Source organism: Corvus hawaiiensis, chromosome 21 (genome assembly GCF_020740725.1).
Source record: "Corvus hawaiiensis isolate bCorHaw1 chromosome 21, bCorHaw1.pri.cur, whole genome shotgun sequence".
NCBI classification, from domain to species: domain Eukaryota; kingdom Metazoa; phylum Chordata; class Aves; order Passeriformes; family Corvidae; genus Corvus; species Corvus hawaiiensis.
Genome location: NC_063233.1, coordinates 9,213,077 through 9,239,737, shown reverse-complemented (window position 1 = coordinate 9,239,737; position 26,661 = coordinate 9,213,077). Strand labels below are relative to the sequence as shown.

The 26,661-nt window shown below is 47.6% G+C and overlaps 1 protein-coding gene across 24 annotated transcripts in view; it reads left to right on the top strand.

Moving 5' to 3' along the window:
* The window catches only part of CACNA1B (calcium voltage-gated channel subunit alpha1 B), a 268,511-nt gene that overhangs the window by 10,236 nt on the left and 231,614 nt on the right, over nt 1–26,661 (top strand). For all 24 annotated transcript variants that reach the window (XM_048325195.1, XM_048325181.1, XM_048325175.1 and 21 more), the window contains one exon: nt 196–335. In XM_048325195.1, coding sequence (XP_048181152.1) covers nt 196–335 — 140 coding nt within the window. The remainder of the gene's footprint in view (nt 1–195; nt 336–26,661) is intronic.

The following is a 26,661-nucleotide window of genomic DNA, read 5'->3' as shown; positions in this document are numbered from 1 at the left end:
GAAAATTAATTTCAGAGAAATGATAATGAAATTCCTCTCTGAGCTGAGTTCCAGTAAACTTAAACCTTCTAATTTCAGCTCTGTTCAAAGAGTGGAAAAGGTGTGAAGCTGGTGCCTGTAGCTGTTTAGAGGGCTGGTCATCAGAGCAGGAGCATGGATCTCTCCTTGACTCCTTTAATTTTCCTTCTTTTCCAGGACGACACTGAGCCGTACTTTATTGGAATATTTTGTTTTGAAGCTGGTATCAAAATCATCGCTCTGGGCTTTGTTTTCCACAAAGGCTCTTACCTGCGGAATGGCTGGAACGTGATGGATTTTGTCGTGGTCCTCACAGGGTAAGCGACCTCCCCTCACCCTGAGCTTAACGGGGGCTCTCGCTCTGCTTTGTGGTGTTCGTTTGCTCTGGGTTGGGCTGGGATTGACTGGAGTGAAACAGCACTGAACCTCTGCATTTCTGGCTGGAGTAAATCTAAAGAATGGCTCTTGTGCTGAATGAATCACTTGCCAAGCGTTTGAACCAACTCAAAAGTGGTTTTGAGGATATTTCTTTGTAGATATTCCAGTGCGTATCTGATCCCGACACTTCCTGACATTTCCGTGACTTTGCAGCTTCTAATTGCCACTGGCACTTGAACCTGATTTAAATCAATTTCTTTTCTGACGTTACAGGATGACTTTAAAAGTCAACCTGGAGTGTGCTAACAAATTAAATGCATCCCGTTTTTAGGCTGTTACAACTCTGAAATTGGCCAGGTTTCTGCAGGAATGAATTTATTCCCCTGTAACATAACTTTTCTCAAAAGAACTCGAAGATGTTTGAAAAGAATTCAAAATGTCTTATTAAGGATGGAGGTGAAAAGGTTGTGTGTGCGTTTTGTACCCTGGTTTGAGATGATATCACTGATTTCTCTCTTGAAAATGCTGATGATATTTTACATTATGCATTGCAGCAGTTTCTGCCTATTTATATAAAGAGAGGTGGATAATGAAAACATAAACATGAACACTTCTAGTTGACAAATTGGCCTTTAAAGCTTCAGAGGAAACGATCCAAAGGTCTGCGTGAGGTCCTGAGCTTGCAGCCTTCATCTTGGAAGGATTTCAGTTCATTTTCCCCCAGAAACTGCAGCCTGGCTCCTGGTATTGATATGCTTCCCAAATCTATCCTTTCACACACCTTCCCTGCCTGGTGAACGTGGATATTCCCTGCTCCTGGTGGTGGTGTGGAGCAGGGAAATGCTTGCATACATATACAAATGTATTCATTAGCTACATGATCACTGTAATTCCATTTGCATTCAGGGCACCCTGTGATACAGCACTTGAGAGGCCAAAGGGAATTCTTGATGTATTAAGAGGAAGAGAATAAATATGCAGGGCTTGATTCTCCTGCTGCTGGGGCTGGGTATTTAATCAATAGAAACTTCAGTGGAGGCACAAGGAGAATCAGATTTCCATACTTAGAAGCACGGGGGGTACCAGGATGAGAAGAGAATTAGCACAGATGCTACAATTATTCTCACTGACACTCTGTTCTGATTCCTAGTTAGCTCCACACGTTAAAAAAAAATATAAAATCAAGGCCCTGATTCTGGAAAGGGCTTTGGCATTGGTTGAATTTATCCTACAGCAAAGCATTCCAGTGTATGCTGGGATTCAGCTGACTCCAGTGGTTCTCTACTGACAGCTCAGGCTCTACAGAAAAGCTTTTCTGAATCCCAGCCATATTGTTTAGGCATGGCTTGTATTCCTTTTATTTTTTTTTTTCTTCATAAACACAAGACTCCAGAGTTTGTTGGCTTTGTTTTACAACCGAGACATTCAAAGTTTTGCAGCAGCGGCTGAGACAGCCGCGGGATCCCCCCGGAACGCGCGGTGCCTCCGGCGGCTCCCCGGTGCTGGGTTCCTTGTGGGAGCTGTTTGCAGCACTGTTTGATCCTGGAGCATAATTGTGGAATATCAGCTCAATGAGGCAGCTGGAACAAGCTGGAACAAGGACCCCCGGTGCCATCTGCGAGCCCGCGGGTGCCTTTGAAGTGCCATCCTGTTAACGTCACCGCTGCTGTTTCCAATGGTGACACCAACTGGGCCCTGCTGAAATTGTCTTGTACAAGGGCTTCCCACCAGGCAGCAGTGCAGGGGTGGCAAAGGCTGAACTCATCGGCGTCAAGTCCAAGAGTCATCTCCACCGAGGAAATCCAGACCTCTAATCCTTGTAATTTAACAAGGCGCTTGAGCTGGTGCCCGGTTTTTGGTGTTAGGGGGAAGGTACTGAAAATAACAGTTACTCATGCTTGGTTTGATGCTTTCCTGAATATTTCCAGCCCAGGTGGAGGGAGCACTGAAAGCTCTGCAGCTTCACACAGGGGGTTGAATTAGTGTTTTCTCTGCTGCCTGGTGTGTTTTGCTCTGCATTTCCCAGATCCTGATTAAGTTCTTAGCTCACTCCTGTGTTGCCATGGGGTTGTGCTGGAAACCTGGAGTTCCTCTTCCTTGGGTTTCCTTCAGTGGCCAGAAACCCTTTCACGTGCCCACTGCCTGGCTGAGCTTGGTTGAGAGGGGAAACCTGGGCAGGGCTGTTTATTTGAGCCAAAATCCTCTTAATTTCTGCATCAAGACTTTAAAGTCAGGTTGTGGAGCAAGAAATTTACTGCTGGCAGACCCTCCAGGGAGGGGCTGCAAGGTGGTGACACGAGTGGGACCTTCATTTTCACTTCTGTGGAAGGCAGACTCGGATCTGTGTTTCAAAAAATGATCTAGCTGTAATTTATTAGGGAATAATAAAAAAGGACAGTGCTAAGCCAGTCCTTAACGTGTTCTTATAAATATAGATAGGTAGGACATCAGTTTTTGAAATATCACTTTGCTACTCCATCAAAGCTTCCCTTTGCCATATGTGCAAGATTTCAACTTGAAAATGTTACTTCGTGTTTCCCAGGCAGTGCTCAGTTCCCAAGCTCAGTTTTACATTGATCTTCAATATTAAAGAGGGATTTTGATTCCTCTCCTTTAATTTATTTATTTTTTTTTTAATTTCTCTGTAAGCACGAAAGATCATGACAATGTTCCATGATGCCCCACACAGGGTTGTGTGCCAGCTAGTCCGGCCGAGTGCCCGTTTCTATTAAGGTAAATGGGGAATGGCAGAAAAATCTGATCTCATTTTCATCTTTTAGCTAAGCCCCAGAAAAGCAAAGAGCAGCTCTGCTCTCGTTCTCTGTTTCCATAGGAAAAAGGCCAGCCAGAGTCTGGGTGTGTTTTGGAGGAGGCTGTGGGGGAAGGCTCTGCATCGACTGAACTTAGCCTTATGTAAATATTCCAGTGATCATGCAGCAATCCTTCCCACCTGCTTTTTCCAACCCTTTTCTGTTTTTTTTTTCTTTCTTTTTTTGGATTGCTACTCAATGCCTGCACCCTGGAATTATTGATAAATATATTTTTTATCTACCTGCAGCGAAGGAGATTTTGTTTGTCAAAAGCAGACAGCAGAACTTGTTAATCAGGAAATACATCAGGGCTGTGTTCCGTGCAGCCAGGATCAATATCCTATTGAGCTAAACACGAGTCTAACAGATAGTGGCCCAAAATGGCTTTGGTTTGTTGTTCCAGAAAACACTCCCTCGGTTTCTTTCCCCAGCAATGCTGTGGTGCCTATTTCTCATTTGCTTCCAAGGAAACCTGCGGATCTGCTCTTAATAAAGGCCTGGGAAAAGAATAGGTTGCTCTTCTTGCAAGATTTGGTTTCCCCTGTAATTTTTTTTAGTGATTTCTTGTGATCTCCATCAGTTGTAGACGCATCTCAATGGAAGCTGCCCTGCTGGGATGGGCCTGTTGCTGTTGGGGAGAAAAACACATATTTTATAGGTCCTGCTCATTTTATTTCCATGTTTCTGTGGGATTGCATTGGCTCCAGTGATGACATCACCCATTAGCAGCTCTAAATCACACAAAATTGCAGGTTCTCAGTTGGCCTGGGACTGGATGATCTTAATGCACTTTTTCCAAGGTGGAGGCAAAAGGGATTTTTAAACTCTGTTGCTGCAACATGTTTTGGGTTGAAAATCTCAGAAATCCACAGTTGTCTTGGGAACAAATTTGTCCTGTCCTCAGACTCCTCAGCTGGAGCCATGGGTTCTGCTTCAGGGCTTGGGGGGTTCAGACCTGCTCCTCTTGGAGTTCATGGGAGGCTTTTTCCTGGGCTTTGGATGCAAAGCCTGAAGAACTGCTGGGTTTCCATAGAGCTGTGTCATGTGCTGCCTGCTGAGGGGAAGAATGGAGAACAAGGCATGGATAAAATGACATTGATCTTTGGTTCCCAAAATTCAGATATCTAGGGATTTTTGAGGGGGGAAAAAAAGGCTTTTAAACCGTGATGTCCAAGGGGTCCATGCGCAGTTGTGTTTTGGGGCTTGTTCAGCCTTTTGGTTTCATCATATCATGGATAACGGGCCTTAGGGTTTAATTCCATACCCCAAGAAAGGAGCTGCTTCTCCCTTTTTCATCACCAGCTACCTGAGATTCCCCTTGGTGCCTTCTAGCAAGGCTGGAAGAAGAATTCCTTCTTCTGCATGCCTATGGTTTTATGAAATGCCAGCATTTCCCCAGTCAGAGATTTATGCTGCCCAACCTCCCTTGACCTGAGGGCTTTTCTGTGCACCACAGGCCTTTGCTGCTGCTCTGCTCCTTTCCCAGATCTTCCATGTCCTCATGGAGTGACCACAACCATGTGATGTTTGTCCAACACCAAGAGTGGCTAAAGGCTGGTATGAAATAACGGAGCGCCTGACAGGATCATGCTCTGTCCTTTATGAGCAGAATTAATTCCTTTTGGCTTCCAATCAGCCTGGATTAAACACTCTCGAAGAGTCCTGGTGGCTTCTTGAGCCAGTTGGATCAGCTGCCTGGATCTCTGGGTGGGACTGGCAGAGACAGCGTGTGCCAGGCCCGGAGCTGCCAAATGATGTGCACAAAGTCTCGGTGTGGGTACGGATGTCTCAGGCTGTCTGGAACAAATCACAAAAGCCAGAATTATCTTGATTGTCTGAGAAATGTGCTCCCAGCTCCTGATGCTGCTAATAATTTGGAAGGCAATTCATTTAGTGACAGCATAAAGCCCTGTTCATCCTCGATGGGAGCGTTGCTGGTTACCAGGATCATCCTGCTATGTGGGCAGTGGGAGCTGCTATTCCTGGTGCTGTGTTTGAGGAGCAGCAGCCTTGGATGCAGCAATGACTGACAGAGTGGGAGGCACAGGAACCACCCAGCCTGGGCTGTGCAGCAGGTTTGGACCTCGGATCTTCCCCTCTGAGGTGGATGTACCTCCCAGACAGGGTGTGGGGGGGGACATGAGAGCAGGGAAGTATTTGAGAAGGAAATGCCTGGTTGAGGCCTGGGATTCTTAAAGCTGGCAAATATTCATGGATGCTTTGGCTCCAACATTTCTTTTTTTTTAACATGTGCATATTCCTGAGCATTCAGAAGCCCCTAAATGAGGATATCTGAGCTATGGGATCCTGTGGGACTGGCTCTGGTGTACTTGGTTTACAAGGGTGACAGGACAAGGGGAATGGCCTCAAAATGGCAGAGAGTAGATTTAGATGGGATATTAGGAAAAAAGTTCTTCTCTGGAAGGGTGGGCAGGCCCTGGCACAGGGTGCCCAGAGCAGCTAGGGCTGCCCCTGGATCCCTGGCAGTGCCCAAGGCCAGGCTGGACATTGGGGCTTGGAGCAGCCTGGGACAGTGGGAGGTGTCCCTGCCCATGGCAGGGGTGGCACTGGATGGGCTTTAAGGCTCCTTCAACCCAAACCAGTCTGGGATCCTTTGATTCTATATTCCACCTGCAAGTAACCCTAGAGCTAATGAGAAAAATGAAATTCAGATGAAATCAACCCTCTTGGATGGCCTGCAGCCTCCCTTTAGGTGGTTGCTCAATGCTTTGTTTATCAGCTGTGGGTCTGGAGATGTAGGCAATGAAGGGGTCAGAGCAGGGAAGTGCAGATTTCCCTCTGCTTTCCTGAGGTGGAAATTTTGGCACTTCTGTGCTAGAAAGCAAAGCAGAGCAGCAACAGGAGCTGGGGAAAGGGATACTTTGAGAAGGGACAAGCTCTGTCCTGGCTGGCTGTCCCCAGGAGAAGGAGCTCTCCGGTCGGGGTGGTGATGGACTCAGGGCGAGCGCTGTCAGCACTGTGCATGAGTCATGCCAAGAGCAAAGCCTTTATGGGTTTTAATGCAGCTGATCCCTGTTTTCAATTTCTTTTATGCTCTGGTTATGGATGGACACTTGCTGGCTCAGAAAAGCAAAGGGTCCCTTCTGAAATTAAATCAGATAAAGTTGGACAAGACACAGGGATTCACCTGCAAGGTGTTACCCGGTGTTCTGGCTGGGGGGCGAGGGCAGCAAGGGAGGACGGCAAGCAACCAAATTTTCTTTTTTGAAGCAGAGAGAGTTTATAACTGGGAGGGAGGAGGTCTCAGGTTGAACAGAAAGTTTTCCTATCCTCTGTCCCTTGGCTGTCTGGGCTCCTGGAAGCTGCAGAATCCATTCCCTTCAGAGAAGACCCTGGACAGGGAGGAAGAGTTTGAGGGCTCTAAACCCATCTGGCAAATGTCCCTGTTTCCTTTTTTGCCCAGTGGGGCAGCAGCTTCCTTGGGACTGGATCTTGTTTTCTCTCTGGGCTTGTTTCTCCTGGCAAAGGGGGACCCAGGCCGTGCTGAGCCTCTTGGAGTGTTAATTAGGGCTCGTGTCTTTTTTTTGTTGCTTGTAGTGGCTTTTCTGCATCGATTTTGGTGGGGGATGGCTGGAGGCAGGCTGAGAGAAGCGGGTGGGTGAGTAATTGTGTGGCTGGCTGCTAAATCAGGAGACTTTCCTGGGCAGAGGAGGACTCGGGGCTGTGCTTAGAGGAAGGCTGCAGATGGTCCCAGCCCCTCAGAGGAGCTGCAGGTGGGGACAGCCCTTCCCTGGCAGAAATTATCCTTCTCTGGCTCTGCTCTGGTGGTGGCAAACCAAACGTTTCAGGTCAGAGAACTTCTCAAGGGCAAGCAGATAATGAGATTGATGTGCTGCTCTCTTACTTTATTAAAAGGGACCGCGAGGTATCGAGTACCTGGGATGGGAAGTGATAATGATGGAACAGCACGAGGAGCCAGGAAGCTGAGGCATGAACAACCTCCTTTTTATTAAAGAGAGAGGGAGCAAAAATATCCAGGTTTCCATCTTTGTTTTGTGCCTGTTTGTGCTGCCTGGAAGATTTGTGCTCACAAAGAGGGGACTGCCAGACAGTATTTGGGGGTGGTCACCTCTCCCTGAAGCTGGGCAGCTGCCAAGGAGAAGGGATCATCCCAAGTGAAAGCAAGGGATGCTTCTCATGGCAGCCAAGGCTTTATCAAAGGCAGGCAGGATTGTTAGTCCAGAGTCCAGACAGTATTTTTAGATTTTATGGCTCTCAAAGGCAGGTGGGTGGCAGGGAAATATTTTCCCTTGTGAGGGAAGCAGCTGCACAGGCAACTGGGGAGCCTGCAGGTGGGAAGAGGACTCTGGACCTTGGGATCTGCTCCTAATGTGTGACCCTGCCCTGGCAACCGTCTCCTGTGGGCACCTAGAGGTGGAAAACATTGGTAGCTGCTCTTGGAGCTGGGTGTGGACACTGGGAATTCAACCCCAAACCAGCAAATCAAACTGCAGCTCTGAAGTGCTCTAATTTTTTTTTATTTTTAATGCTTCCTAGTTTAAAAACAAACCAAAAAAAAATCGCCAAGCCCAAAATACCCGACTCCTGTGTGTGGTGTGAGTGCTATCCCATAATTAGATGAGGAGGAGGGTGCAGGTTACCTCAGACTCCTGTTTCTCAAATGGTGCTTCTGCTGCTGTGTCCCAGTTCCCAAAGGACCAGCTTTGGATGGCAAAATGCTCCTCTGAGAGGAGACGAACCTGCTTGTGACTGTGGAAAAGGCTGAGGATTTGGAAAATCAGCCTGGTTTTAAAGGTAATCTAAGCCTGAGCGCCAACGGTGTCACCTCTGCACACACGTCCTTGGATCCACATCTCACCCCAAAGGCTTTGGGTGGTCTCAGGCCATTCCCTTCCTCAGGGCTCTCTGAAAACATCATGAAAACTTGGATTTGGAAAACTTGGATTTGGAAAACTGATTTTCCATTCTGTTCTTGCTGAACCACCAGCGAGGTGTGTAGGATGCTGTGGCCAGGGCCAGGCTTCAGCACTGAAAGCTGGAATCAGAGGATCTGTGAATTCCAGGTCAAGCCAAGTCCAGGATCAGCACCTGGAGATGCTTTTCCACACGATTCCACAAGATTTTTTGCTTAACTTCAGCTCTCTTGCATCTTCTCTGTGCTGAAGGGTCTGACCGAGGTGGGATGGAGGGAAGGGATCCCATGTGGACGAGGTCAGGCTTCAGGATGACTCCCTTGGATGAACTGTGGGAAGGCCACTCTTCTGCCCTGGGGAAGCCCAGCAGCTCAGGCTGAGAACATCCTGCTTCCTGTGGCACACCTCAAACCTGTGGGGTGAGCTTAGAGGCCTTGGAAAATCCCCTGATCCTCGCAAAGGAGCACGGCCACCGAACCCATACACAGGAGAAACCTTTCCTTCCTGGCATGGTCAGCATCAGCTAAATGGATGCCTGACGCCATGGCGTCTCCTCCCTCCTCCATTTTCCCATATTTTGGTGGCCACAAACATCACCTGTCATGGGTTTAGGATTAATTAACCAAACAAACTCATTTTCTCGGTGATCTCAGGGTGGAGCGTTCAGGAAACAGGTCAGGCTTTTCTGGTGGATATTCTTATTCTGTCAGTGCTGGAGTTGTCTTGGTTTCCGAGCTGGCTGCAGGGCTGGGTGTGTTTGTGTGGGTGGTTCTCGTGATCAGCTGCAGAATTTTAAAAGCCTCCCTCTGGAGCAAGAAGTTCAGGTTACTCCTGAGTTAAACCCAATTTTAGACAATAATGGGTTTAGCTGTTGGCTCAGCTCGAGTCAGTTCAGGTTGGGCTGGGTGAGATTTAAGCAAGGAAGGGATCAGGAGTAGAGATTGGAGCAGTGCTGGGCTTCCCTGGGAATAGAAATTGTTCTTGGGGCTCTCAAAGAGGGCAGGGCTGCTCTAAATCAGGAACCTGTGGGCAGAAGGTCGTTCCTTAGGGAAGTTTCTGAAGAGGGGCTGAGGTTGACTCCCCTCCTTTGCCTCGTTACACAAGTTCCCTGTAGGGCCCTGCACAACTGGGAGCTCCCAGAGTCAGGCTGAGGCTTTAGGAGCACGTTGATGGTCCATGGGATGGTGTAGAAGTACAGAACTGAAGGACAAAATGAGCTGCTTGGAGGAGACAGAGACATTTTCAGCTACAAAATGTTCCTGGGCTGAAGAACTCTGATAATCAGAAATACTTGGTTGGATGTAGCTTGCTTCTGGTACAATAAGGACTTAAAAGAACTTAAATTGGGGCTCTCAGCTTATTTTCCAATTAAAAAGAAGAAAAAGAAGGAAGACAGTTCAATCTTTCATTCTTTTGGCTTAGTTTCCCCCTCTCAAACACCTCTCAAACATCCTTAAATAAAGTTTGGGCATGGGAGCTTAGGATGAAGGCTGCAAAAATGATTCAAGAGTCAAAGAAATGTCCATTTAAGGAGAAATGAAAAGGCTGAGAGAGTTAAAATTAAGAGCAAAGTCTCATAAGGGTGAGGTAGATAAGGAAAAGCCAAGAGGAAATCATGTTTTGGTAGGATTCAAAAAGCATCAGTGACGAAAATGAAGTTTTAGAACTTCTTCACTAATGGAAATGTAATTAACCCATGGAAATCATCACAAGCATTTGCTCCAGCTGAAACAGGCTGGTTTGGGTCTTGAGACCAAAGCAGCCTTGAGATCATCTTCAGATCCACCAGAGGGGAAATGGGTTTTTTTGAAGGGGGATGATTAGACCCTTTCCCTGGTGCTCCCTGGAATAAGTTAGGTGGAAATGTGAACAGGCTGTTTCATAATTGTCCTTTTCTTTATCTTGTAATTTCTTGTGAATCCGGCGGGAGCCACGGCTCGGGAGCAGGATCCAGCCTGTTACAGCCTGACCTGGGAATACAGCTGTGTCAGTTCAGACACGAACCAGTATCAATAGGAGTGCTGCTATTTCATCTCTTAATGTCTGATTCAAAGATCAAACATCTCCCTGCTCCAGCTCAGAGAGAAACTTCAATGCTCCAGCGCTGAGCGCGCCCTCCAACCCCGCGAGCCTCAGCTGCGGGAAAAGATCTGGGGTTGAAAACTGTCACTCGTTTAAAATGAATCCCAGGTGGTTTCTGGTAATGGGGATGTCACTTTGATAAAGGAGGCCTGGTTTTGTGCAGGAGGGAGGTCTGGCACCCTCAGACCAGGTGCTGCAGGGGTGTCACTGCTCCCTGTCCCTGGTGGAACATCCCCCTGACCTTGCTTTGGGAGGATCTCGGCTGCAGCCTCCCAACTTTGCAGGATTTGGAACAGAGGAGAAGATTCTGGCAGGTGAAATTATCTAATCAGAGGGTGGCCCTGTCCTCAATGAAGCTTCAGTCAGACCTGAGAGCTCGTCCAGCTGCCACAAGTCAGGCATGAAAGCTCTCCTGCTGGGGAGGAGCATTAACAAACCTCCCTCCCAGTGCCAAAGACAAATCTCTGCTGTGTTTCTGGCCTCCAGCGCTGGGAGAAGGGCGGCAGCCAAAGGCTCTGTGAGATTGCAGGGAGTTATTTCTGCATGGGGAAGGCATCTGCAGTGTTGGCTTCTGGTGGGTGGGTAACACCTTTCCTGAGGGTCATAGGTGTGGAGAAAAGAGGAGGTGAAGTATCGGCTTGATAAAGACATGGACTGCTGCATCCTGGCTGCTCTGGCTGCAGGAGGAAGGCTGAAGTCCAGAAAACTCCTTGAATTTCTTTTTAATCCCATTATTTTCAGAAGTTCATATCCATGTGCTCTAAGTAAGTGATGCTGTACCTGTTCAAAATCATTTAGCTGATAACATCCATAACCTCACCACAGATCTCTGCAGCTTATCTCTGCCCTGGGAAATGTGCTGAAATGAAAAATTTTACCTTCTTTCTCTCCTGATGCCAAATCTCAGCCTTATTTACCCACTTCTTGGGCAGAAGCATTCCAAATTCCTGAAGTTCTGGGGCCAAATTTACCTCCAGGACTGGCTGGAGGAATCCCAATCTTCTTTAAATGTCTTTTTCTGTAATAATCAATAAAGCCCTAAAATTGGATAGGTACAATAAAAGAGGATTTGGAAATGCTCAGCTTGGTTACCAGTTGTAAAGATAGGACCACCCCAAGCCTATTTTTAAAAAACATTTAATTTTTTTCTCTCTCAGGTTACAACTTCAACTATGACAGGTACAAAATGATGGTAACCCCTGTCTTTCACAAGGGGTGAAAAGGACAAAGGAAGCTCGGCCTCATCCAATTTTTTGTTTTAATTTGAAGCATGAAGGAATATGAGACTATGGGAGCAGTTAATGCTGAGGCAGATCCAGGATAATGCAGTTCTAGTTCTCTTCTGGAGCAGATTGGGCAATGGATGGGATTTTGGGTGTTCTGTTTTTCTCTTCTGCTCATGTCTTTGGCTGATCAAGGATTTTAGGCTGTTGCTTTTCCCTTTGTTTCCACATTTCCACCTCTTTAAAAATGAAGGCAGCACTGGTACCTGACTTTGTAACGTACTCGTGAAGGAGGCTGGCTGTCAGCACTGAAAAGTAGTGAGTTTAAAACGTCTCAAAAGAAGTAAAAATAAGTCTTTAAAAATGTTAAAGTGTGGAGAATTTGAATCAGAAGTAAAAGAGATGGTAACAGCATCATCTCCTAGAAATGCAGCTGCTCACTCACAGTGAGTGGGAGACTCTTGCACGGAGCTCGGCGTTCGTGTTCCACGGGGAATGTGTTAAATCCATGGCGTGGCACACGCAGAACTGCAACTGTGGGTGTCTGTCAGAGCTGAACCCGAGGCTGGATTGGACCTTTGGGGGAGGTGACATGTTCTGAGCCAAAATGTCCATGAGTGTTGTCACTGGCTTGTGGCGTGACACTGCTCCCCTTGGACGGAGCAGGTGTGGCTAAAGGGAGAGAGGGGAACGTCCCCCATGGCAAAGTCAGTGCTCGGGATCTTGAATTGCTTTGAATTGCTGGAATCACAGGTAGATTTTCAAAAGTGGTGGCTCAAGAATGGAAGGGGGAAGCTGGGAGTGTTTTCCTGGTGCCTCTTTCCATAGGAGAGGGATGGGGCTGTAAAGGTTTCCTGCAGCACAAGCCTCCCCAGGGGTCCAGCAGTGCTGAAGCCACAGCTGTGACCTCAGGCCAGGTTCAGCTCTTTGGGTTTCAAAGGCCACGTCTGAGCAATCAGCCAAGGCCTGCTTGGCATGAAGGTGCCCAGGGGACAAAAGCAAACAAAAATTGTATTTATTTTTCCTTTTTGGAACCTGGAAGCCCTCCAGCTCATCAAACAGCACTTCTGCTTCTGATCCCTCTAGGGCTGCCCTCTGATCTGGCTTGTGTGGGAAGGATGAGAAACCCTTTCCTTGTAACTACAAACCTCTGGTGTCCCACTGTGAGGGGTGGAAAATGCAGAATTAGTGTCCCTTTTCCTCAAATCAACCTTCTTGTCCATTAGCAGGAATGGAATAGCCCCCCTGCATCTTTGGAAACCTTTGTTCCACGGGAGGAAGGTTTGGGTGAGGCTTAATTTCCATCTAATAGCCTGTTAAAACCTTCCCATGGTTTCTTGGAGAATGCCATTAAGAATCAATTACATTAATGGGGCTCAGTTGGAGCTGTGCTGAAATATGGATGGGATCAAGGAAAGTGACTTTGCAAAACAGGGCCCTTGGTGCTGCAGCCATTTATTCCTCTTGATCTTCCCAGGTTTCTGTGTGGACCAAACCTGCCTTGGATGTTGTCAGCTCGGCAGAAGCTGAGCTTGTTCAGGGACGAGGGGTCAGTGTCATGAACTGTGGTGTAAAGCCACTGCCAGGGGGGTTAGGAGGGAGTAATTCCCTTCTCCTGGTAGCGATGGTGTTGGACTGCTCGGTTAAAATCCTCCCAGCATCACTGGCAGCTCCAGGAGATCCTCCAGGCCTTGTTCACCCAGCTCTGCACAGCTTGATCTGCCACCTTAGAGGTGTCTGGGACTCCTTGCTGCTGACATTGCAGAGTGTCCATGAGCTTATCATGTGACAAAGGGCCTGGAGATATGAGAGGATCGAGAGAAGAACTTCCTGTCCGTGGCTGCTGGGTTGTTAAACTGATTGTAACGTGGGTTGTGAAAGAGGATCCTTATCCGTGGAAAGAGGATGGTGACAGAAAGAGGCTGGATGTCCTTGCAGGAGAGGTGCATGGAAAGGTGAGTCCTGCTGTAAAGCTGCTCAGGACCTTGTGTAAAGGTGGGACCGAGAGGTCACTGTCCACTGAGAGGTGACTGTCCACTGCCCCTTCCATGGGCTGGCATTTAATGGGTGCCCCACTGCTCAGGGCTGTGCTGCAGGGGTAGAGCCACTTGCCTCCCCATACAGCTCATGTTTGGCTGTGGTGGCACTGCTTTGGCCCTGCTGCTGGTGTAGGAAACACGACTGGAGCTGCGATTGCAGTGAATATGCTGGGGAAAGCTCCACCTGAATCCTCGTGGTGTTGGGATGAAGGATTGAGGTGGGGTTGGGAAGGAGCCTGTAGTGGCCACTGTGACTCAGAGTGAAGACAGCTCAAGAGAGGGACAGAGACGAGGCCTTGGTGTGTGTCTGTTGTGCACTTTCCATTGTACTTTGAGCCTCTTGGATGTTTTTTTTTTGCAGGAATGTTCGTAGAAAGGGATCTGTGGAATCCAGCTGCCTTGTGCCAGTGTTTCCAAACACTGCGTGGGCAGCTCAGCTGCAGGCGAGTGGCCTGAGGGACTGAGCTGTGAGGCAGAGCCCCGTGGTGTTTGCATCCAAGTGCCAGGCAGTGCATGGGTGTCTGTGAGGTGCAGGGAAAGCCACAAGTGTTGGGTGCTGCCTCTTGTCCAGGAGGAGCTTGTGACTTACAAGAGCTCATCATCCCCAGACTCATGAGGTCATACTTAGGTCCAGATTCCTCTTTACAAATGAGGGGCTCGAGCAAAACCAAACCGAAATGTGTAAGAGATTTAAAGTAGAACCGGGGTGAGCATCCCCCTGGTTTCTCTGCGTGCCTTGAGTGAAGGACTCACGAGCCACAGCTGAAGAGAACCCCCCGCTGCCGGAGCCGCGGCATTGACGCAGGCGACAGGTACGAAACTGCTGAGCTGGTACCCTTCAGCAGAGCTGCATCCCGGGCAAGGGCTCCACTCGTGTCTGACTGCCCTGAATATCCCAGGGCTGGGATCTCAGCTGGCACCTGAGCTCCCGGGGCTGTCTGCCCTGCCTTGGCACTGCCCGAGGAGCGCCCGGGGCTTGGCGCGCGCCGAGTGCTGCAGACCCCGCGAAGGTGACTCCATGGAAATCATTCTTGGGATGCTCAGTTTGCTTTTGGAATTGGAGGCTGGAGAGCTGTGCCTTTTCTGGAGCTCCTCCGTTAGGGAACCGGCTCCGGCATGGAGCCTGTGCCAGATGCGGAGCCTCTCCCCCCGTGCCTTCATTAAATGCAGCAGAACCAAACCCACCTCTTGCCACTTCCCACCTCATCCAGCCCGAGCTGTGCGTGTGGGGAGGATCCGTAAATCCCCGAGCTCAGGCTCAGTGTAACCTTGGAGCAGAGTGATGGGAAGGGCGTTGCTGAAGACCAGCCCCAGCCAGACTTAGCTGTGCCTCGTTCTTGGAAACGAGCTGTGTTTCAGGCAAATATCCTGGATTTTTTTAGCCTGTCTCTTGCTGTTCATTTTCTCCCTGGCACTGGGACTGCAATTCCAGGAACCCTGGCTATACTTGAAAGCGCCTCTCAGACAGAGATAAAAGTAATTAAACCTCTCAGCTATCTCCGTTTTTTTTTTTTTTGTTTGTTTTTTTTTTTTTTTTTTGACTTATTGTACTTTTTCAAACGTGGATTTAAGATGGGGACAAAATGTACGGGCTGAGATCTGTGAGCCTGTTCCAACATCAGGTGAGCAGGTGAATGGAGGATGAAGAGATCCTTCATGAAAGGGCTCCAGAGCTGCTCCTGGAGCAAGGAGGGGTGGTTGGCTGCTGCCACGTGCAGCCTTTCTTACACTTCCCCTCTTCTCCCCACGTAATTAACTCGTTAAATTTAGCTGTCTGAGAGGTATGGAAATGCATGTGGTGCAACTGCTTTGGTTGTGCAAATCACTGTGATTTCAGCTTCCTTGAAAAATCAAGGGAATTGTTTCATGCCGTGCAGACGCACTGAAAGAACTGAGTTTCGTGTGAAAAGCAGATTAAAAAGGCAAGACAATTGGGGAAAATGAGGAGTAACGTTTTTGTCTAATCTGGATTATGATGATTTTGAGCTTTTAATGTTCTCAATTTTAATTTTTTCACTTCGGTTTTATTTGGGAAATTAAACTGTGACATCCCTTCAAGTAGAAAAGACCAGACTCTAAAGGTTCCAATTTAACAATGCTGGCACGTAAAATATTCTCCATGCTCCCTTTCTTCAAGGAAAGGTTTTGGCAAACTTGGCTTGAGTTACTGAAGTGTTGCGGTTGACATAAATCCAGGAGGAATGTGTGTGAGGGAAGTCAACAAAAACTATCCAGCAAAAAGTTTCTCTCCTGCTGCTGTGCTACTCAATTTCTGGGCAGATGGAGCCAGCTGAGAGTCAGAGCATCCTTAAAAATGCAGTGTTTGGATGAAATGTTTTCTCTGTTAATATCTCTTCCTGATTGCCCTGTGTGGAGTGATGGCCCGGCCTGCAAAAGCTGAATTTGAACTTACTTAGGTTAATTTTAGGGTTGCACCCCAAAGCTGTGGTCCTTGGAGTTGTTTTGACTCATCACAGAATCATTTCAGTTGGAAAACGCCTCTGAGATCATCGGATCCAACCTGTGACTGACCTCCACCTGGTCGCCACTCAGCCCAGAGCACTGAGTGCCACGTCCGGTCTTTTCTTAAACAGCTCCAGGGATGGGCACCCCACCACCTCCCTGGACAGCCCCGTCCAATGTTTAATCACCCTTTCTGGGAAGAAATTCTTCCTGCTGTCCAAGCCTTTGTGCAGCCTGAGGCCGTTCCCTCTCCTCCTGTCCCTGTTCCCTGGCAGCAGAGCCCGACCCCCCCGGCTGCCCCCTCCTGTCAGGGACTTGTGCAGAGCCACAAGGTCCCCCCGGAGCCTCCTTTGCTCCAGGCTGAGCCCCTTTCCCAGCTCCCTCAGCCGCTCCTGGGGCTCCAGCCCCTTCCCCAGCTCTGTTCCCTTCCCTGGAGATGCTCCAGCCCCTCAAAGTCCTTCTTGTGAGTGGCCCAGAACTGGGCGCAGCACCCGAGTGCTGAGTCCGGGGGGAATTTTATGGGTCTCCATCTGCTGAGGAGCTGGGCTGCTCTGAGCCAGGCTGCCCTGCCCATCCCTGACGGAAAACCCTTGGTTGTTGTCATCCGTGGAGAGGGTGAGAGGCCGGTGACGGAGCACACGGAGCAGGTGAGGTCAGCTCAGGTGCCCGGTGGGGTGGACGTGGTTCATCCTGTGCTCCCGGGGTGCACGTGGCCTCCTCACGCTGTCAAACATTAACCTGCCCCTCCACACACACCTGTCCCTGAGCCTTTCCCACCAGTGCATGCAGCACACACCTGGTGGGTCCTGTCCCAGCTCTGTTTGCTCTCAGGGCTCAGCTCCTGAGGGGTACAGCACGTAGGGAGGAAGGCTCCAGGTCTGCCTCATCCTGACCATGAACGGGAGGAGATGACCTTCCTGGGAGCACAGAAACACTCAGTGGGGAAAATCCTGGAACAGGGACATCCCACCAGGCACCTGCTCTGTGCCCAGAGTGTTTTGCTCAGGTGCAAAGCAGACTCGGTGCCCCAAACCCATTTTCTGCCCAGCAGTTTGTTGGCAGCGGGGCAACGTTGGCATTTACCTGCCTGGCTGCTCTTTGATCACCCCCACACTCCTGCACCGGGCTCCAGCTTTGTTTGAGGTGGCAGAAGGGATTGTTCTAATCTCATTTTCCATCTTTATTGTTCAGTGCACAGCCCTAAGTCTTATTTACAGTCTTATTCAAACCGTGGGCTGAACATGGGAATCTTCATTTCCTTCCAGGCCTCTTTTTTATGGACCTCATTGCTGCAGTCTGAGAGCTTCACACCAACATTAACTCAATTTCACAACACCCCTGTGAGACAGACTTTGATGTTTCCTATTTTACGGTGCAAAGGGAGGTATAGGAATATCAAAGACAAAAGTAACCATTAATTTTCATTTAATGCCTTCAAAACCTGTTTTTGGGAACAGCAATAGGCTCGTTTTTCCTGCATGGGCTCATTCCCTGGCAAGTTTTAGGGCACCAATCCAAACGGAAAGATTTCTAGGGCTTCTCATGAACTCACACCAGAGTTTCCTTATGGTTTTTCTTGATTTAGGGCTCGGACACCACCTAGAAAACTCCACCTAAAAGTAGGAAACTATAAACAATAAAAAGAGGTGGGAGTGTGTGGCTTTAAGCCTGTTGGTAACTTCATGTATTTCTCATCTCATGATGCACACAGGAAATAAAAATCCTGTAGGTGATGGTGGCAAAGAATGTCCTAGTGGACATTTTAACTTAAAACTGACAGTTTATGCAACTTGTACTGAATCTCATCTGGAACCTTCCACCACCCATCCCATCACTGAGCCCTCTTTGCCATCTGTTAGCCAACAGTGGGTTTTGAAGTTGCTGCTCACAGAGCTGTGCTGTGGAGGAGCAAACTTCGTGGCATTATTTCATCCCTCGGTGTATCTGTGCTTCAGGAGGAAAATGTCCAAGAATAATTGAGATGAATCAGGTTTCTATATGTGGCTTTTTTGAATATTTAACATCTTAGATCTTGTGAAAAAAAAGGGGCAAGGAACAAGCACTGTTTATTTTTAGGGCTGGGAAGGGGATGAAGATGCTGGCCTAGATCCTGTACTCCTTCCAGGAGGAGCAAGGCAGAAAGCAACCATGAACTGAGCGAGTCTTTGTGTGATGGGCAGGATTTCTTGGGTTTATTTGAGCTGACAAAACCCAGTTGGTTTCCATGTTGAGTTGTTTGAGTTGCGGAGTGAAAAAGTAAGAAAGAAATCATGCGAGAACTTTGAATAAAACCTCTTCCCTCTCTGGTTTTGTTTCAGTTGTCCGAACTGAGAATTGTCTAAACACTTAAAAAGGATGAAAGTCAATAAAGTAAGAGAAGACTTTCTCCCTGTCTCCATCTCTTCCCCCATTCAATGCCAGGTTTACACCTTGCTCAGCAGCAATTCCAGGGTTTTGCTTTTCCCAGCTGGGAAATCTTGGGAGTTTTGGGGGCTCTTCCTCTTTCCCTCCTCTTCCCTGCGCCGTTCCTGATGCTTTGCACTGGTTCCAGTGAAAATTCACCTTAACGCTGCTGACCTGTTCTCAGAAATTCAGCTGGGTCATACATGGCCCCCAAATTAATCTCTAGTTAGAGATTGGGGAAAAATCTGTGTTTGCAGTGCATTTCTTACTGGGAGATATTGCTGTTACTTTAAAATTAAAAATAAGAGCAAGATATCCTGAAAAAAATAGAAATAAGTGGGGTGAAAAACTGTTCTTCAGCCGAGACTGAGAATGGAAAATTTCTACCCAAAAGAAGAATATTTCTGGAAATGACAACTCAATGGAAACATAGTTCTCTAATGCATTCACTGTTAAGTGAACATTATTTATATTGCAGGAGAGAAACACAATGTGGCAGAAGTTATTTGGTTGGAAAAAAAATAGAAAACCCATGAGCAGACATTCACCGTTTGCAAGTGGGGAGCCTGGGATACAGATGAGCTAAAGGATGAAGACTCCAGACTCTTGCTCTTGCAATTTGCATTTTGTTGGTATATATAAAATGAAATTAGGTTTATATTTGTTTCAAGCAGAAGTGCTTAGCAGGCATAGGAAAAGCTGTCTGCAACGTTAAGCATATATTCCAAGTTTTCTTGGAACGAGACCGTCAGGAAGAAATAGCTCCTCTTTTTCTATTCTTGCTGAGGTAGGATCATGTTCTTTACATTGTCTAATAGCAAGTCTAATGCCATTTTTGAGACTCTTTTTTGGAGAGGCAGCACATTCTCAGCCATGTGATCCTGCATTCTGCTGTTGTTTTGGGGTAATACTTGGGTGCTTCTTGTTCCAAAGGGGAGATGCAAATCCCACCTGCTTTGGGCTGACTTGTGGGACTGACAGGAGAATTCAGTTCTGGGGCAAATCTACACAGGGATTTTATTCTTCCTTCTCTTTATTCATCCCTTCTAAAGCTGTTGTAATGGTTTGGGCTCTACAGTCGTGTGGTGCTGCTGTTCCTGCAGGTTCTGGGTGTGTCACCGGGACCTACAGCCCCAAGGATTTTGGTGTGTCAAATTCTGCATGGAGAGTGTGATGGGAAGCTGACGGAGCTCCCAGCGCTCCTCCTCTTTCCCAGTTCTGGTGTGCAAAGGGAGCTTTCCAACACACCCATCCATCCTGCAGTCTCTGGGATGAAAACCTGACTGAGCAGCTGCTTTTTCAGGGCTCACCTACCTTTGGAAAGAGCTTTTCCTTTTGCCAGTGGGAAGGGCAGGGTTTAGGGTTTACATTTTAGCAGTTTGCTGTGGGTGGCAGATCCTCAACCCTCTTATTGCTGATTTCAGTGGGTTTCAGATCAGATCCCAAAATCCTTTGGCCATGTTGCAGGACAGATTTCCCAGCTGAGAGCTCCTGTATCCTATGGAATTATTCCCTCAGCAATAAAGAGAGCCAGATTGGCAGCTAAAATATTTTCTCTCTTTGCAATGCCTTTTTAACATTCAAAATTTATGGATGTCTTTATGCCCATAAAACACAGCAAGTATATCCTCTGTCCCATTCCAGCATCACTTGCCTAAATCTGAATCCATCACTTTGAAATGATATCCTTGCAAATGGGGTGCATGACGAATAATGGAATATCTTGAACCCTACTAACTTCAAACTAATGTCCTTTACTGCCCAGTAATTACTGTCCCATAAACGAATCCTTTGTGCCTCTGGATGAGGCTTTCTAGCCCCTCATGCCCCAAAGTCCTTCAAGCTGTCCCTTTCAAGCTGGCCTGAACCAAAAATATACAAGGACTGTGGGTCCTGATAAGATTTTAGCCCTCTAATTGGTTTTTTGGAACTGTTGGAGGCTGGGAGTGTGGCTGGAGCAGATCTCTGGATGACTTTGTCCTGGACACTGGAGTGATTTGCAAGGGCCCTGTTGCTTTTTAAGGCTCAGCCTGGTGCTTGTGACATCAGCTTGTTCTTGACCCTCCTGGAGCAAAAATCAGATTGTCGTGGTCATCTTTTGTTGCAAATATGTTCTCCCCTGTCCTTATGGCTCTGAGTAGGTGCTTCAGGAACATCTCAGGACAAGAATTTTGCTGCTGAAAGGAGAGAAGAACTCCAGCCCTGGGCTAATATAACTCTCGTCCTTCCGCGTGCCAGGTTTGCTTCTGTTTCCCAGTGCCCCAGGCACACGGATGGAAAATCTGACCCCACTTATTTCATGTGAGAAACACCTGGTGGCACTGAGCATCAGGAATTTTCAATTGTCTGTCTTCCAGGAAAGGCTTTTCTCCCACTTCCCCAGTGCTTTGTGCTTGATCTTGTTGAATTCAAAAGTTGCTCTCTTGGCTGTAGGTGAGGAACTGACCCTGGTGTCCAAAAGAAGCCTTATCAACAGGAATATCTCCCCTGTTTTAGGATGCTCACTCTGTCTTACACTCTAATGATCAGTGCTCCCCATTTCCCCTTTTGTGGCTTTTCAATTTGTTAATTTTTACAGTGCTATTCAAGCTATTCTGTACAAATCTGAGCTCCAGGGTGGGGCTTTTTGCACCTTCTTGTCATTTGATTCAGAAAGATCATGAGCAGGAAGCCAGGCAGATACGTTCCTTCTATCCCATCCAGGGCATCTAAGGATGCAGAGGGATGGACAAAGTATGTGGAGCGACCTGAACCTGTCTGGGGGCTAACGAATCTGCTCCAGAATTACCTCATGTCATAATGACTTCTTGGTGCCAGAATCCTCAAGAAAAATCCACCCCAACCTGAAGGACCATCAGTCTGTGTCATTAAACAGGACCTGACCCAATCAACCAGAGCTATTTAAAATTTAAATATAATCTCTCGGGTGTCTGTCTCCTCATGAATCTCTGGACGCTGTGAATGTGCCTTAGTTCTTCCAACAGAAGATTTCAAAAAAGGTTTAACTCCTCTCTCTCATGCTTAGGATCACAAGCGAGATGATCTAAATAAATGGATGTGCTGCCATTGGGTTATTTCATCTTCATAAGGGCCATTTAACCCCCTTCTGCTTTTTCTGCTGGTGCAAGGGAGCTCTCCAAAGGAAAGGGTCAAGGAACTCGATGCAGACAATCGATGCCATCCTCGGAGCTGTCCTTGCCAGGCCCCCAGCTTGAAATATCTCGGATGACACTGAAAGACTCCCCGCAGAGCTCTGAGAATCCGGGATGAATGAGGATCCTTGGATTAAATGATGATTAAGTGCCTGATGAAATGAGATGAATGAGGTGCTGCCAGGCAAGAACTCCTCCATTATCACAGCTGACCCCGGGCCAAATTTCCTCCCTTTCCCCATCTGTAAAAATGGAAATTTATTGCGTCACGAGTTAAGAGTGAAGTTGTGTCTTAGAAACCTTCTTGCTCTGGAGGGCAGAGAGCACCTTTCTGTTATCAGCTGCTGCCCAAGTAATCATGGAATCATGGAATAGCCTGCGTTGGAAGAAGCCTTAAAAACCATCTTGGGACACCTTCAGCTATCCCAGGCTGCTCCAAGCCCCATCCAGCCTGGCCTTGGACACTTCCAGGGATCCAGGGAGAGCCACAGCTTCCCTGAGAAACCTGTGCCAGTGTTTTATCCCCCTCATAATAAAGAACTTCTCCCTGATATCCCATCTAAACCTAGATCCTAGGAGGATCCCTTCCCATCTTGTAAAGAGGGGGAAAAAAAAGGAGGGACATAAAAAAAGCAGATTGAAAATGGCTCCATGGCAATGACAGACACCCGTGGCGTTCTTCTGGAGATTTTTTTCCTGGAAGGGACTGTTTCTTGCACAGTCAGTTGATTCCTGTCCCTTCCTGGATGATGCTGTTTCCCTGAGCCAGGCAGAAATATCAGCTGTGACTCTGGTCTTGTCCCATGGTGTAAGTCATGGCCACCAAGAGAAACTTGTCCTCCACCTGGTTGAGGGTAGAATCACAAGAGCTTGGTTTCCCTGCATTCCAATTTATTTTGGTTACTGTGGACCAAATACTGAATGATCCTTTATTTCAAAGGAAGCCAGAGATCTCCCTGAGATTGTTCCAAGTGAGCTCTACAAGCTTCTTCATCCAAATTTTAGTCTGGGAGCAGCTGAGGTGATACTTTCTGCCTCTTTGCACAGATGGATTGTCCAGGAAACCCTCAGGAAAATCCTGGCGAGTCAGAGTGGAAAATGTTGACCAGAAACAGCAAAAGGTCACGGCAATGTGGGACAGGGAGAGATGGACAGGGCTGCTCTGGAGGGCTCCAAATGGTTGGGCCCAGGTGATTTCCTCAATGCTGTGGAACCTGGTTCATCCCGAGGGGCTGGAAAGTGGATCTGGGAATTGCCTTTGGTGTCAGACAGATGATTCAGCTGGGCCTGGTGGCTGGAGATGACTCAAGTGAGAAATGGCAGGACCTCTGGTTATGGGCAGCTGAGTCGTGTGGTGCTGGGCAAGGCTGAGCTTCCTCAGCTCAGGTATCTTCTAAAGACAGGGATTACCTGGGAAAAGAAATTATTGTCTTTGCCAATTCCATGAAAATTCAGCAGGAAACGTGCTGGTTTTGCAGGTGATGATGTTTTACAGGTTTGGGTGCTGTGAGCTTGACACGAGGATGCTCTGAGGCTGTTGGCTCTTGCCAAGGAGAGACAGCAAAGGGCTCTCAGCTGGGCTGTGACCTTCTCCAGGGGCTGGGCCACCCCAGGTCTCCTTCACCCTCGTTTTCTAAACTCGGACGTGTTTGTTAAGAGCTGTTTGCAATTTGCTCCAGCACATTTTGCTGGACAAAGGGCTCTCCTGAAGGCCAAAAAGTCTGTTCAGAGCATACACAGGGAAACAAGTAACACCATGAAGAAAACATGAGATTTCCTTTTTTAATCTCTTAATCCATTTGGTGAAGTATGCACGTTTCAAGCCAAAAATGGAGAAAGAAGAAAATTGAAAGGGTTTCATTTTGAAATATATTGCTTTTACGTACTTGAAATGGTTCTTTTGACTTTATGCTTGGAAACAGCACTGATCTAAACTGTAAATAAAAATTAATTAAGTGACTCAGACGCCATAAATCTGTTCCCTTCAGGTCAAATGAAATATTTGGTTGGCCTTAGGTGGCTTTTCTCGGATGCTTTTCCCCCGGGAAAGCACAATGTCTGCAAATGGTCTTTCACTGGTGTCTCTGCCCATGGCGTGGGGTTGGAATGAGAGGGGCTTTAAGGTCCCTCCCAACCCAAACCATCCTGTGATTCTATAAAATTATTTTCTCCAAATTATTTAGATCATCAAACTGAAAAGCTCGTCTGGATCATCCAACTGAAAAGTTCCCTTGTCCAGCTCCAGGTGGCAATAATTATTTTTCCTGTTGTTTCTGCACTCAGAGATACAATTTTCCCCTCAGGAAGGTGACAGCAATTAGGATTTTCCTTTGCCAGTCTCCTCTGAAACACATTCCTCTTGGATTAGAAGGGATCTGCCTTGGGAAGAACTTGGACCCGACAGGGAAACACAATAAAGTAAATAGAGGAGAATCAGGAAATGGAGATTATTTGTCTTGCAGCAAGCCCTGAAAGGGATTCTGGGGGGAAAAAAGCATGATGTAAAAAAGAAGAAGCTTTTATTCTGTTTATCTGGGCTGTTTTAAAACCTTTTTTTGGGAAGGATGTTGATAGGAAGGATATTGTTCTACGCAAAGCCGTGTTGGGTCTGTGGCCTGTAATTCCAGCAGAAATACCTGGAATAAACCCAATTCCTCAGTGTAGCATTTGGGCACTGCTGGTGGCAGGTCCTGGCTGTTAAATTCAGTTCAGAAGATCTGAAGGGGCCACTGAGAGAGCTCAGGTCTTAGAAGGAAACAAGAAAGGGATGCTGAAAGGTTATGGATCTCCTGCCAGCATTTTCCTGGAAAACATGGAACGTTACAGTCGGTTCTTGTGCAACAAAGAGAAGCTTGAGCAGGCTTCAAACACAGGAAATCACAGAGGGCTGCAGCCAAGGAGGAGGTGAACCCAAGGCAGACAAGAGGTAGGAAGATGCATCTCCAAGCAAAATTCCCAGGAGGTGGAAGCACAGGTGGCTCTTGCCTCATAGAGACCTTTTATTTTCTCTTCTTTCTCAGGAAAATGTTTGAAAATCCCCGACTCTGCAGTGATTATCTCAAGTTTAAGAGGTTTAGAAAAAGGACAGTTTCTATCCTCAGGCCTGTTCCTCCCAGGACAGATGAATTGCTGGAGAGGCACTTGAAGATTTCAATCCATTTTGGTTTTCCTTCATCTCCTTCAGCCTCTGTGCTGCTGATCCAGAGGGGCATGGAAGTTCCCCAGTTTTCCTTGGATTTCAATGAAGTTGTAAGAAACCAGCCTTCTCTTCATTTTACTCTTCACCAAAAGCTCTGAAGCTTTAATGCTCCTTCGGAAGCTGTGGCTCATAAAATGGGGCTTTGGTGGGGAAGGGGAGGAACAACTTTGGAGGCAAAACCCCCTTTCAATAACCACCCCCTCTGCCAAAGCAAGGATTCACCCTCTGCCTCTCCCTGAGAGGGAAAAGGAGCCGAGCGAAGAAGGAGCAGAGCTTTCCTGACGAATTCCTGGCTGGAGCGGGTGTGGCAGCCCCCAGTCACCGCCCCGAGTGCCGCATTCCCGGCTCCTTTTCGCTGCTGTTTTCTGGCCTCTGAGCTGGGCAGGATTCTCTCACAGCCTCTTTGTAACTCCTCTACAGAACAACTTGCCCCAGATGGCCCTGGGCCGGTTGTAGGCCAGTCCTGGGAGCCCTCAGGCAGGAGAGGAGCAGCTGGGCTGTGCCTCCTTTTCCAACACGGCTCTGCCTGGCATTTCCTCTGCCCTCAGTGTGCGCTCATTCAATATTTACAGATTTTGTTGTTGTTTTGAGCTGGGAGGTTTGATCCTCTCATTTCTCAGGGTCTCTTCTCTCCCGGTGCTTGCCACAGCAGTTTCACCCAGCACAGGTTTCATCTGATTTAGGAGGAGGGACGTAAAATCTTGTTAGAAATTGGGTTTTGTCCATGTTTGGTTTTTTTTTTCCCACTGGGTTTAATCAGTTGTATTCCCCATCCGGGACGAAGAGCTTCTTCCATTTCACATTGGATCTTCCAAAGAGGAGCCATTTCTAGAACTGTTGAGGTGGAAAAGTATTTTTTTATACATAGAATCATGGATGGTTTGGGTTGGGCTTGTTCCACCCTCCTGCCATGGGCAGGGACACCTCCCACTGTCCCAGGCTGCTCCAAGCCTTGTCCACCCTGGCCTTGGACACTGCCAGGGATCCAGGGGCAGCCACAGCTTCTCTGGGCACACACAGTCCCCCTTCCCCTGCACACACCACTGCCTCTGAGTGCTTTCTTCCAGTGTTCCTAAATTCAAAGCATCCAAAAAGTGCTTTTATTGAAGTGAATTTCTTGTCACAGCTCTTCAGCAGAAGCAGGGCTCTGTCCTGGGTGATCTTACATTCCAATCATCACGTCTAGAGTATTTTAATTTAAGAAATTATTACCTAACCTTTCATTTTATGAACCTATTTATCTCCATTTGGAAAGACCCCATAGATGATCCAGGCCTGTATTTTACTCGATCCTATACGAACAGGAATTGGATCTGAAACCAATTAGAGGCTCAATTTTGACCTGTGGGCTAGTTATTAATCTTTGGTTTGCCAGACAATCCAACTCCTTCCTCCAGCACAAGAGCTCCACATGTGGATTTTGGGAATGGGATTCAGAAGGAATTAAGCTTTCATGGAAGGCGGGAATTGTTGCATCTCCTCTGACAGGAAACCTCGGTTAGCACTGATGGAGAATGTGTTAATGGTCCAGAAAAGTGGGGTGTGAGGATGCAGGGGTCAAAATCTCATGGAATCAGTGAGCTTAGCCAAAGATTTCAGGATTTCAGGAGGGGGGGACCAAGCAGGCAGGATGGGAGCAGGGGAGTCAGTGCTGACAGCCATGGAAAGACAGCTCACACCATGGAGGGGAAAAATTGAGTTTCTAGATGATAATGCACCCTAAAAGAGTGGTAACTGTGGAGAAAGGGATGAGAGATCTGGGTGAAGCTGTGAAGAGTGAGTGGAAAATCTCCTCAATGCCAGGCAATAGTGACAATAGTAATAAACCCATTAGCATTACACTGGGATAAAAAAAAAGTCAATATATCAGCAAAAGAGCCTTTCCTGAGCTGCTCTCTGACCCCTGTGTCTAATGGAGTTCATGGAACAGCAATGGAAGCTGTCAGGATGAGAACCAGTAGCACTGGAGCAATATTAATGAAAAACCTGGGGTCAGTTA